This window comes from Protobothrops mucrosquamatus, unplaced genomic scaffold (assembly GCF_001527695.2).
Source record: "Protobothrops mucrosquamatus isolate PMUCROS unplaced genomic scaffold, P.Mucros_1.0 scaffold102, whole genome shotgun sequence".
In the NCBI taxonomy this organism is placed as follows: domain Eukaryota; kingdom Metazoa; phylum Chordata; class Lepidosauria; order Squamata; family Viperidae; genus Protobothrops; species Protobothrops mucrosquamatus.
Window position 1 is genome coordinate 473,719 of NW_015386475.1, and position 13,361 is coordinate 487,079.

The 13,361-nt window shown below is 34.4% G+C and overlaps 1 protein-coding gene across 1 annotated transcript in view; it reads left to right on the plus strand.

Annotated features, from left to right (window-relative positions):
* The window catches only part of CFAP54 (cilia and flagella associated protein 54), a 141,613-nt gene that overhangs the window by 56,391 nt on the left and 71,861 nt on the right, over positions 1 to 13,361 (plus strand). The window contains exons 35-40 of the mRNA XM_029283473.1: positions 1,248 to 1,390; positions 3,539 to 3,763; positions 4,620 to 4,780; positions 9,540 to 9,767; positions 10,762 to 10,985; positions 11,076 to 11,208. Of these exons, the coding sequence (XP_029139306.1) occupies positions 1,248 to 1,390; positions 3,539 to 3,763; positions 4,620 to 4,780; positions 9,540 to 9,767; positions 10,762 to 10,985; positions 11,076 to 11,208 (1,114 nt within the window). The remainder of the gene's footprint in view (positions 1 to 1,247; positions 1,391 to 3,538; positions 3,764 to 4,619; positions 4,781 to 9,539; positions 9,768 to 10,761; positions 10,986 to 11,075; positions 11,209 to 13,361) is intronic.

Below are 13,361 nucleotides of genomic sequence, written 5' to 3' on the forward strand. Positions count from 1 at the left end.
AAATAAATAAATAAATAAATAAATAAATAATAATAATAATAATAATAATAATAATAATAATAATAATAATAATAATAATAGTTGGAAGGGACCTTGGAGGTCATCTAGTCCAACCCCCTATACCATTTTGGACAAATACTTGAGCTATGGAAGCAAATTCCTGTCCACTATGAATAATCACATCCTTTATTGTTCCTTGCTGAGGCCATATTTTAGATTTACATTTGAAGCAGGTGTGGTATACCTGATCATTAAGGCTGATTTTTTCAGAAAAAAAATCTTGAAGCAATAAGAGAAAGACCTAGTGAGGCAACTCTTCAGCCTTTGTATAAGATAACAGCTTTTATTATTAGCACAGCTATAGTCCATTCATGACTTTGACATTGTGAAACTGAATTCTATTCATCGAAGTTTCAGTAGAATCTGGATATCTCAAGGCGAACAACAATAAACTCACTTAAAAAGTGGAATTTTTAGAGAATTTCTCCATAGGTTTTGTCCACTTTTCAGCCAATGCCCTAGTATTTCCAGTGGTTGTCTGATGGCTCGAGTATTGGCTGATTATATTATTTGTGTAATGATGGCACCATGAAAATGATGTCAGTTAATGAAAAGTAGTAATTTGTAATATTTGTATAATGACATCATACACATGATATAAATGTCCTTGACATGATATGCTTTTCAATTTAAAAGACATTTGTGACTGTCAAGCCTCCCTTGATTAGTCCATCAAATGAGAATCAATTATAATTTAATTAAAATGATGCAAATTATTTATACAATCTTTTCTATGCTGGTCTTTGTTCAAAATGAATTATTACCAGTACTATAACTGCTATTACATCCTTTGCAACAAACTCAAATGTTTTTTTATATACAGTATATCTACAGAATGTTGCTTCAGATTTGAAATTTGTCTTGCTTACTGTATATTGACAATTTAAATACTAGAAAACTTTCATCTATGTTGGACCTCTTAAATTATTTAATAAGAGCTGGTTGCAGTCATCTGGCTGTTAAAAGATGCAGTTCATAATGTTAACTTCTGACACCAATAAAGAAAAAGAATGTTAACTAATATAGTCTAGGCTTACCCTATTGTTGCTACATTTTAGATTTATCCACAGGATTGTTAACATGTCTAGATGAATTGTTCTGCATCAAGAGTATATAATAACAATGTTGTAATATTACTACATTTTATTAAGTATGTGCTTGTGTGCATGTATGTTTTTGTTTTGCAGTTATAATGATCTCAGCCCTGAAATGTTCTCATTAAGCAATTCAGGCACAATCATGATAGCATCAGCTAAAGAGGAAGAAATTACAGATTTTAAACATCTGTCTTTTAAAAGAACATTTTCAGAAAAAATCAGTCGAAAAACTGGTAATGCTAGATAATAAAATGTGAATTTTCAACTATTGTGTTTTATGCAGCTATTTATTAAAATACATTAAGGTATCCACAGTAATCCTTTTGGATGTTTGGTTCCAGAACTTTAAAATAGGGAACAGTAAAATTGATATCACTGTTGCACATTGAAATGATTTTAAAATATCTTTTTTAAGTGGCTAACCTTTGGTAGTTAGGTTTGAGTCAATGGAACACATAATCCATTAACATTGCTTCTGGGCCAATCACTGAATTCTAATTTTGGAAGTGTCTGAAAATGTGCTCTAAATCTGGTTTTTCAGTACACATAGATTATTATACCATTTTATTATGTTGATATAGCAGACTTTCTGATTCCTGAAGGAACGTTTCTAGTGTACATGTTTTCTCTTTCATGGCCAATGTCTTAATTCAGTCTATTGTTATCTAAAGACTAACCATATATTTATACATTTTATCTTCTCTAGTTTTACTTGTATCTTGCATACTTGTTCCTGGATTCTTTGTACTAGATGTGCATTATATTTTGAATCATCATTCTATTTTGTTCCTCTTATATTTCTCTCTCTCACTCTTTTCTATTTTGCTACATTTTCTGCTTCTGGGATTTTAATGGGTTTTGGTTGTTGACTCTTTCCAATTATCCGCCTTGGGCTCACTATAGAAATATAACTATTTCTGTCTCTCCATTAGTTATTTTTTTCTAAATGGTCATTTGATCTTAATCTGTATTACCACAAACAGGACTCTTGTTTGTCAGGGAATAGGTAACAGTATTGCATCTAAAAAACCAGAGTTATTATAGTCAAATTTTAAAATGAGAATTGATGCAGTGAATGTTTAATAAAATATCTCAGAAAGATTTCAATAACTCCTTAAACAGTAGCTGTGTTGTTTATAGAATGAGACTTTTCCCAGTTTGATATATTTAAAAGACCTTGTCTATCTCTATGGGAAAGGTAAAGATTTCCCCCCCCCCTTCTCTCTTTTTATTCTATTTCAGTATTATTTTTTCCTAGATTGAGCATTTACAGTATTTTCTGCCATTTCTTCTGTCTGGTCCAACATATTTTCAAACTCAGTATCTGTACATTAACATTTGTATGTATGAAATACAGGGAGTGATAGTACAACTAGCCTTACAGTAAACTTCATATTGTTGACTTCTCTTTCAAAAGCATTATACCTATGTCCATTGAATATAAGTTTGGTTATTTTTTTTATTTGAAACTTAAATTTGTTGTTGCCTAGAACAGCTTCTGTTATAAGTCTAATAAGAAAACAGGGCAATGTTTAAAGATCTATCAGGGCTGGTTTGCTAATCTGAGGAGTCTGTGATTTACAGCATTCTATTATGTGGGTTTGGTGTTGTTTAACTGAATTAGGTAGATGTCAAACATTATTTTCTCTCTGGAAGCTGAGAGAGTCACATGGCTTAGCATAAATCAGGTCTCCTTGATAGTTAACTTCAAAAAGTGGCTGATGAATTCCTTAGAGCATCTATAAATTCCAGGGCAAACATCTTATAATTGATTCCAGAGAATATAACTTACATGGATCTATTGTGATTTTGTTTATTGCTTATGTTTGGATGTAGAAAAGTACATTGTTAATACAGCAGATCTTGAAGTTATTTTCGAAAGAATTCATTGACTTAAAGACACTTCTTTGGAACAAATACAGTTCATATTGAGGCATGACTGACCATGGCAACTGCTTACCCTGAAAAGAGTAGTGCAATTCTTATTTAAATGTATTTTTCTTAGTTTTTACTTTTGAATACTGCGTATCTTTCCTTCTTGAGACTTTTCAGGAATTCCCCGAATTAATGGAAATGGAAACAAGATTTTATGACTTTTTTCCTACATATCTTTAAATATAATGGCCATTCAATATCATTTTACAGCAACAATATAATGTGTCACTGCTAATTCTTCTTGCACCATCAATCTTCTTTATTACTAGCAGCAGATAATTAATCAAACACAATAACTTCTGATTAGCTATCAGAGAAATGCTGAAAAATATTTCTTCAGATTTTTTTTCTAGTTTGATCTTTTGTTAGGTTGGGAGCAGTTATAAATTTCTTAACCTTTACTTTCCCTGCATATTCTGCTGCCAGCAGCTGATCTGCAATGAATATAACCTTCCTTGCTCTTCTTTGCTCAGACACCCCTGACCCTCCTTTCCCTGCCTTCGCCAATGGGCTTTCCTTGCCTGCTTCTAGCCCTACATTACAAAGCATTTCTTCAGGCACTGTTTCCAGCTCAAGCATACTTGACCACAATAATTGTCTCTCCCCTGAAATTGATGCCATGAGTGAATCCACTGAACTGAGCCAACTCTCAACTTCAGGCCAAGATTCAGGTGGGTTGCCACATGCATGTCAGGTATTTGACAATTTTGAATTGATCATATCCTCACAAATTAGGGATCTACTTTCAAAAATATTATTTATTAACTCACAGCTAAACTTTCACTACATATTGCCAAGTGGTCTATCTGTGGACCTTGAAAAAATTATAAGTCTTATATGGATGTGACAAAGTTTATGGGTGGATAAAATATCAAAATCAGAGTAGTTGTCAATAATCAATGGGAAATGGTAATCTTTATGTAAGGCAAGACAATATACAAACTGAGGAATTTTAAAAGGAAGAATAATCTCTTAGCAACTGGTAAGGAAACCAATTGATTTTCCTTGATCATGTGGATTTCAGATAGCAGTTATAAACATTATAAAAGAAAGTTAATGGTTTTCCTTTTTCCTGGACAAGTCACCTAAAAGGTTTGTTATATCTCCCCTTCCATGTTTATTTATTTTATTTATTTTTCATGAATCAAGTAACCAAAGAAATGTAATATGCACTATAGCATTTGATATTTATTTTTTCTGGAAAGCAGAGTGAGGAATATATTCTCCAAAGACTGAGTGAAGTGACTAACTCAGATTGTACCAAGAACCATCTTTCACTGATTAAAACATATTGATTTGAGATGTGGGTGTGATGCTTATTCACTTAAAACCATATACAAGAGATTAATGTATATAGAGAATATTCTGTGGCATTGTCTTTGAAAAAAATATTTTGATAAATTATTATAGTTAAAGGCTCACTGTATAGATTTTGCTCTTTTAATAAGAGGTTTAGAATCTGTTTTTACATTTTTTTATGAATTGCTGTTAGTTAAACTCAGTGGTTTTTGTTTGTTTCTATTTTAGAACCCATTATTTCTCCTGAGCGTGGTTCTAAATTGAGTGATAGAGACACTCCTCGACTGCCTCAAGGTTATATTACTCTTAAAGAACGTGAAAGAGCCAGTTGTTATTCTGCTGTGCTGGAGCATTTCACTAAAACATTCCTATACTTTAGAAGAGCTGTGGTAATGTTAACAATATATTTACAATTTTAGTAAACATATCTCTTCTGATTTTGTTGAGCAAATAATGTTTTCACATTTGGCAAGAATATATTTCTGTCAGTTTCTAATTTCTTGCTGCCCTGTTATTCTGTTTTTGAAGATAAAAACTCTTTAAGAAAATGACATAGGATAATTTTAAACTATTTTTAGTTCATTGCCTCTCTTTTTTCCAGTGATTCATGGAAGTCATTACCAGTCAGGTGCAATCTAAATTCATCTCCATACATGCTCTTTTATTTCGGAGCAAGAGGGAGCATTATCATTACAAAAGTAATTTGATTTTTTTTCAGGGCTTGAGATACAAGCCTTTGACAGCAATCTGAAATGGCTAGGTTGAAAATCAGCCTCCTTGGTGTCAGTGAGCTATACTGGATACACAATGGCTATTTCCAGTTTGAGGAATTCATTATCTTGAGGAATTCACTTGGACATGACATCAGAAAAATGAATAAAGTGGCTTTTTTCACAAGAAGAAACTTATTGCAGCAGTGGACAGCTTGTTAATGGTTAATGATTGCATTATAACCATCCAAATCTGTGTCAAGCGTCTATTACAGTTGTCCAAGTCTACACCTAACGATTTCAATGGAGCTTGAAATAGAGGTTTTCTAAGCTACCATCAAAATAACCTCTGAAGCAAGTGCTCAAAAAGAACATTGTTTAAATACATGGGTGATTTTAATGCAAAGGTTGACAGCCAAGCAGAAATATGAATTACTAGAATCTTTGGACTTGGGAAGAGAAATGAACCAGGTGATTGTTTGTATCAGTTTTGTTTGCATTAATTTTGCCATGAAAATGGATTTCAAATCATGGATTTTACATTTGGACCTCACCAAATAAATTGCATCATAACAAGATCAATTATGTCCTATGCGACCATCAATAATATATTTCAGTCGTCGCTGTCAAGACTATCTTGTGCCCATTGTAGTTCATATTATAAATTGTTGGCAGCTAAGGTCAGAGTTAAATTATGCAGCATCAAAAAGATAGCACAAAAAGTTTGATATCACCCAAATACCTTCCATGTATGCAGCTGGACTGAAAAATATGTCTGAACTGCCAGACATTGCTGAGAATATGCCCAGTGCACTGTGGCCCCCCCCAAAAAATCAACCATCGTTGAAACAGCAATTGAACATATGCCATAATAGAAGCCAGAAAAAAAGCATACTTGGTTTTCATACAAAACCATCAGAATAGGTGAGCGAAGAAAAGCAGCCAAAACAGCAGGCAAACAGGAGGGAGCAAGGAAATTTAATGTAAATTTCCAAAAAACAACAAGGAAAGATAACAAACTTTACTGCAACCAAGGTTGCAAGGAGCTAGGTGAGGACTGCATGAAAGGCCACACCAGAATGCTTTTGTGCAAGTCAACAGGATTCAAACATCATTTACTGCTCATAAAACATCTTTAAAGACAAACAATGTAAAGATCTGTCTGACCAACAAGGTTTCAACAACAGATGGTGAGAATATAACAGAAGAATTGTATGCTAGCAACAAAGAGTCCCAGTCTCCTCTAAATAATAAAGAAAGAGAATCAGAATAGAATCTGCAATCCTTTTGGAAGAAGTCATGTGGGCATTGAGTCATCTGCCAAGCAACAAGGTCCCAGGTGTTGATACCATCCCCACAGAATTGTTGAGGCCTATATCACCCACAAGCATCACACTCCTGTGCCAGAAAACTAGGGAAACAAACACATGGCCGCAGGATTGGAAACAATCAGTGTTCATTCCATTGCCAAAAATGATAATTCCAAGGGTAGCTCCAATTTTTGCCCTCATTCCTCACATTAGCAAGCTGCCTAGAGTCACTTTAACAGTGAGTTAGAGAGCATATAAATTAATGCATAAAAAATAAAATAAATTCTCATTAATTTATATGACATCTGGTGCTGACTATCGCAAGGAAATAACCAGATGTTCAAGCTTACTTCAGAAGAGGTCATGGCACTCAGGGCCATATTGCAAATCTACACTGGACCATGAAAAAATTTCAGGAATATCAAAGAACATCTACCTCTGCTTTATTGACTACACGAAAGTTTTCATCTGTATAGATCATGATAAGCTGTAGGGAACCCTAGAAGACCTATGGGTACCAACACATGTGCCATGTTGGTGTAGTCACTGAACAAAATCGGGTAGCTACTGTCCATACGGAGACACTGATTGGTTTGAGATATAGAAAGAAGTGTGGCAAGGCTGCATTCTTTCACCATTCTTTTTCAACTTGTATGCCAATATGATTTTGAGGAAAATGGAAGAAGGATAATGATTGAAAGAAGAAACATAAACAGTCTTCAATAAATTTACAACACAACTTTCAGAAATTAAGGAAGGACTGAAACATCTGATCCAAAGGAGAAGAAAGAGAAATTTGGCCTCTTGAATACCAGAAACACCAAACTTATGACAACTGCGTAGAGTGGAAATGTTAAAATAACAATTGAGGGTAAAGAGATGGACGGCATGGAAGAATTCCAAAGTAGTACATGCAGTCTAGAAATAAAGCTGTGAATTGCACTGGGTTACACAGTAATCATGAGTATGAATCGATTATGGAAAAACAAGGACATCAGACTGGCAACAAATGGAGATTAGTCCTCCCAATTGTATTTGCCGTAGTTAGCCATGGTTGTGAAAATTGGACAATAAAAAAACTAGACTGGAGAAAAATCAACTTGTTCAAACAGTAGTGTTGGAAAAGTTTCCTGCTCATTCCTTGGATAGCAAAGATGATGAACAAGCAAGTACTGGAACATGTAAAACCAGACATATCATTAGAAGGCACAACTCACAAAATTCCACTTATTTCAATCATATGCAATTAAACTCACTGAGAAAGGTACGGTAATTATGTTTGGAGTGGTCAGCAGTAAAAGGAAATGAGGCTGCAAAAAACACAGCGGCTTTACACCATCAAAAATGACACCAACTAGAACATACAACAACTGGAAGAAGCCACACAAGATCAGAAAATATGGAGAGGGAGAGAGCTGATCCATAAAATCACTGAAGAATTGGACGTGATTGAATGGACAGCATTATCATTGTAATCATCAGTCATCTAATTTAAATGATGTAATAATATAGAGAGCCAGTTTTGTGTAGTGGTTAAGGGCCCCAAGCTAGAAATTGGGGAACCGTGAGTTCTATTTCCACCATAAGCAGAACGCCAACTGGGTGACCTTGGGCCAGTCACACATTCTCAGGAAGCAGGCAATGGCAAACAATTTCTGAAACCTTGTCAAAAAAACTGCAGGAATTTGTCCAGGCAGTCACCAGAAGATGACACTGACTCAAAAACAGAAATAAGTATAATATAAAACAGCATATTTATTTGTTATCACTGGCTTTATATCCCATTGTTTTTCAACAGCAGAAAATAGATACATGGGGTTAGACCCTTTCTTTTATCCTAAAGATAACCTTATGAATTAGGTTGGGCTGAGAGAATGACTAGCTGAAGTCATCTGGTTGTCAGGTGGAGTCTCAAAATCTGGGTCTCCATGATTCAAGTCAGTATGTTACACTCATTCTAAAAAATATGCTTCTTTCCTTAATATAGTATGTATTGCTTTTGTTGCTTGTTTGAATAAAGTTCTTTAGCAAAATCAGTACAAATATAATGCTTACATCACAAAACATTCACGTGAAATAACAAAAAACTGAAATAAACATCAGGGCTCCTAAAGTATGGTTTCCCCAAATCTTAAATTGTCTCCCATATAGCCAAACTATAAATTACCTTTTGTTTTGATGCAAGGAAAGGCCATGAGAGAGGGATAAAAGCAGGCATAGTTTCAATCAGAATCCTCACAAGAGGATTGAAAAGTAGAATTTATTATTGGCTTAAGCTAATTTAATAATATACTGTAATAGTAGGAAATGTAAGAAATGATGCCATTGCTAAATTAAGTGGAATGAAATTTGCTTTTGTTCTGTAAGAGTTTCCTTTTAAAACTTAAATGCAATGTGGAACAATTTGTGAACAACTGGAAATAATTTCTAGATAGCTGATTGCAAAAGAAATCAAGAACTCTGATTTACATTTAACACAAAGTTATAGTTTTATTTTGATATAGCATGCTATACTAAGTACTCATTATGGATTAATATTAAAGCCACCAATTATTAGTATCCAACAAATCATAGTTTTAAGAAACACCTGAGTTTATAATAAAGTGTTAACCCAGTCATAATTGTTAGAGGAGGCTAAATCATATGGAAAAAGGAATAATAGCCATAATGCAGATTAGATTTCCAATATATGTATGGTTGTATTTAAGTATATGCTTTTTATTGTAATTAGTTTCTAATTGTCAATATAGTACTGTTTTTGTCAATGTGTTTTATCTATATTAGCCCAAATTATGAATTTGGGGAATTGTAGATTGTTCAATTGTAGGTGGTTGACTGGAATGGCTTATAAATAAATAAATAATTGGCTTACATAAACAAATATCTTGCTCAAAATTGCTTTAGATCTCTGTCCTAGGCAGTTCTAGCAAAACAGTTATAATCTATGTGAAACATTACCAACTAGTATATTAAGAAAGTGAAATAGTTTATTCAGTAGATTTCTTACAAATAAACATGCTTAAGTTTGAAGTTTTTTATAAATGAAAATACGATTTATACTTACTGTTTAAATCACTGTAATATCCAACTGCCACTCATTAATTGTGCATTTCATAAATATGATCCAGGTTGTTGCCCATCGGGGTCGTCACTGGACATTGCTTCAGAATGCCTGCCGAGATCTTTGGGACTATACTCGGGAAATACAAAAGATTATTAAGCATTCAGCATCTTTTCCTGCCCCTTATCCTGTTAACAAGGAGATTTTTCTTAAGACCATTTGGTTACCATACTATATGGCATCAGATACATTGCTTGATATGATAGCTGAGCTTCAAGATAGCAATTATGTTAAGGTAAATATAGTTTTACTTCTATGATTAACATAATGCATACTGTTTTTATATTTTGAAGTGACTAAACAAAGGTTAACAATGTTTAATTCATTTTAATTGTGTACATTTTTTCTGTGTTTTGCATTTAGAAATATTTAGAAATAGATAAATATGTGCAATATAATGAAACTGTTTTTCTTATTTAATGTAAATGGAGATGGATTAATCTCTCAAGAAAGGTAAATGTGTTATGAAAATCTTATGTAGCAGTCTTCTTGTGCTAGATTTTGTATGCTCCCAGAAGAGAGTTTTTTAAACAAACAAACAAGCAAACTATGATAACACATAAGAAAATCTTGAAAGAATGGGAACATGGATTTACAAGAGTGCACTGAATGCAATATTTGTGCAATTAGAAGTTCTGAATTTGTGGATTAGAATGTAGCCACTTCCTCTGTCTTTGTCTAGGAATCATTATAGTTGGAGAGATTTGCTAAATTAAAGAGTCTTTAATTTATCTGCTCAACATGGGTTTCATGAAAAATACAAAAGATCTTTCTTGTTAGTGCCATCTTAGATAATATCTGCTTCACTATGTGGGAATGGTCACAAGGAGCAGGATTTCTCTCTAAGATGCTCATATTCTAACATTCATTGTAGTTAATATAGCCACTGTATTTGTTTCAGGGAGAGTTCCATATCTTCAGAGAGGAGGCTTATGTTAGTAAATATAAAAGACTAACAAATACATTATTATATTGGTCAACATCAAAGACTAACAAAATATGTTATGGATCTGATACTAATATAAATCAGGGACATATGCAATATTAAAAATTTTAATGTTTATGTATTTCAGCTAGATGTGTAAATGAACAATATGCTTGATATAATGTAAAGAAAATTTACATAATTAGAAGTGCTAGTTGAGTTTATACTTGATATTTGTATGATAATTTTGAGGATGACCTGCAAAAATGAGATAGGATATTATGATCTCTGTTTAAATTTACAGATTATTGAGCCCAAGGGAAATTTTGCTGTTCCAAGCTGCATAGGAGGCATTACTATTGATGAAGGTGGTTCCAACCTTTCTTTTGAAAATCCCCTTGATGATGTGAATATTATTGATTTCCAAGGAATACGCCATTTCATTCTGCAAACTCTTGAGTTTCTGTTTCGTTCGAAGAAATGGGAATCATTAGTACACATAGCTATGCAATTTAACACAATTACACAGTAAGTAACATGAACTGACTTTGGGAAAAAAAGGATTTGTAAAAATTCTATTAACAATATTTCTTTTAAAATGCATCTAATTTTTTCTAGTGAGAGATATACAGAGCAAGTAACTCCTGTGTTGGTGTTTGCCCAGAGACAACTGCAGGAAAAAAAACAACTCTATGATTCAGATAATCCACAGTCTTGTTTAGGAGAATTAATCACTATTACTGGAGAAAAGGTAAAGTGTTTTAGATGATAAAGAAAAACCTTGTAATTGAAATTTTTAAAGAAGTGACTTCCGGTTTGCCAATGCAGCTGCCATGGACGTTTGGAAGGCGAGCTCCGTCTTCCAAGTCCGATTTCGCATCGCTGGGGGACTCTGGAAAGGGTCGAAAGTCACCCTGTAGGGGCCACCAGCAAGGAGGGGATCTCGGCTTTATCGCGAGAGGGCGGTAGCCCTTCTGTTTGATCTGGGGCAACCCTCCAAACTGGCGGACGAAAGACTGGCCATAGAAATATGGCTCGTCACTAGGCTGCAGACAGCTGAAGTCACATTTACCATCAGACAACTATAAAGCAGTGTGGATGAGACTGGGTGAAATCTACCTCTCTTAAATCCTAACTATTTTTTTTACCTGCATAAGCTGCTCAAAATACTTTCCCCCCTGTGGAGAGGGAAGGGAGATTCTATCCCTCCCTCTAAAAACAGCGGCGACTGACTATCCAGGGGAGTTTTAAAACGTTGCCAGAATAACTTGATCCTAATTGGATTTTTAACTTTTTAAAGCTTGTGGACTAAAACATTTTTTATTCTTACTGAAGATCTGGGTTTTTACTTACAAAAAAGAAGTAACATTGAAAAGATTATAAAAATGTTGGACTTAAAAGAAAATTCTAAATGGTATGGGTGATATCTCGTGGCTAAACCTGATATTACCAACTTGTTATTGCTTAAAAGAGACTTGGCCTGTAGCCCAGATTATAGATAAAGACATTTGTAACCTTGACAGATATCAGCTGAGAAGCCCAGCTGTGTTCTATACTAAGTGACAAAAATCTTTTTTGCATTCTCTGATTGTAAAGCTTTTAACTTTATACACTATTAAGAGAACACGGATGAAAATCAGGAACAGATTCTCTTTATGTTGAAAGTACTTTATGAAACTTCTACTGATGAAATAAGAAGTTACAGAAAAGAACAAGATGTCAGCCCAGATATACGAACTCAAACTTTGATTACAACTAAAAAATCAACTACACAGAATATAATAGAAAAAGTGGAACAATTAAATACTATGACAGAAGACTCAACTGATCAACAAACACAGTTAATGGAAAACCCAGAAAAAGGACTGACAACATGGAAAAAGGAAAAGACTTCCTATATAAATCAGAAGGAACCTGAGGATCAAGAAGAAGAACAGACTAAAGAGAAGATAAACAGTTCAGGACAACTATGTCGAGATGGAAAAATAGAGAGACGATTTGTTAGTCCTCTCAAAAAATGGCGACCGGATGGCTTTTCCTACACCAAACAACATACATAACAACCAGTGCTTTTTTTCTAAAAAAAAAAAAGGCGCCAGAACTCACACACATCATACAACCCGCCTTGCCTACCCTATAGGGTTCCATCCAAAAAAGGTGCCGGAACTCTGTTCTGGGCGTTCTATGAAAAAAAAAGCTCTGATAACAACACACAGAGATTTATTTGATGACTTAAAAGCACAGACATGGAAGACGACTTGGCAAAGAAAGAAAGCTAGAATAAGACTGAAGAAAATGGGGTTTTTGACTTATCAGTGAGAATTAAAATAGAATATACTCAAATAAATAAGATGTGTACTTTGAATACTAGATATTGTTATGAGTTGAGATAAAAAAAGTTTGCTTTATGTATGGGTTGGAGGGGTTTGAAATGGCCATTTCAAACCCCTCCAATCTATACATAAAGCAAACTGACACCCACCATGAAGATATGGCACGACCACGAACGCGAAGCCAAACAACAGCAACGCAGCTCTCCATCTCAAATCCCCCTGCAACTCAGACTAATCCGAGCACAACAAAGTTCCCACCCAAACAGAACACACCCCCATCCAATCAGAGCACAGCCATCCCCCCATCCAATCAGAGCACAGCCAAGCCCCTAACCAATCAGAACACACCTCCACCCAATCAGAACACAGCCAAGCTCCCACCCAATCAGTTCATACCCCCACTGGCAGTTAAAAGGAAGAAACAGCTGCGATCACACATTGCTCCTAGAAGCACGAAGCTGAAAACACCAGCCTGAAGATGACGAATGGGACTTTGTCGAAACGTTACCAAGACACTTCCAATTTTACGCGGGAGAAAACCCGAATAACCATATATATATATATATATATA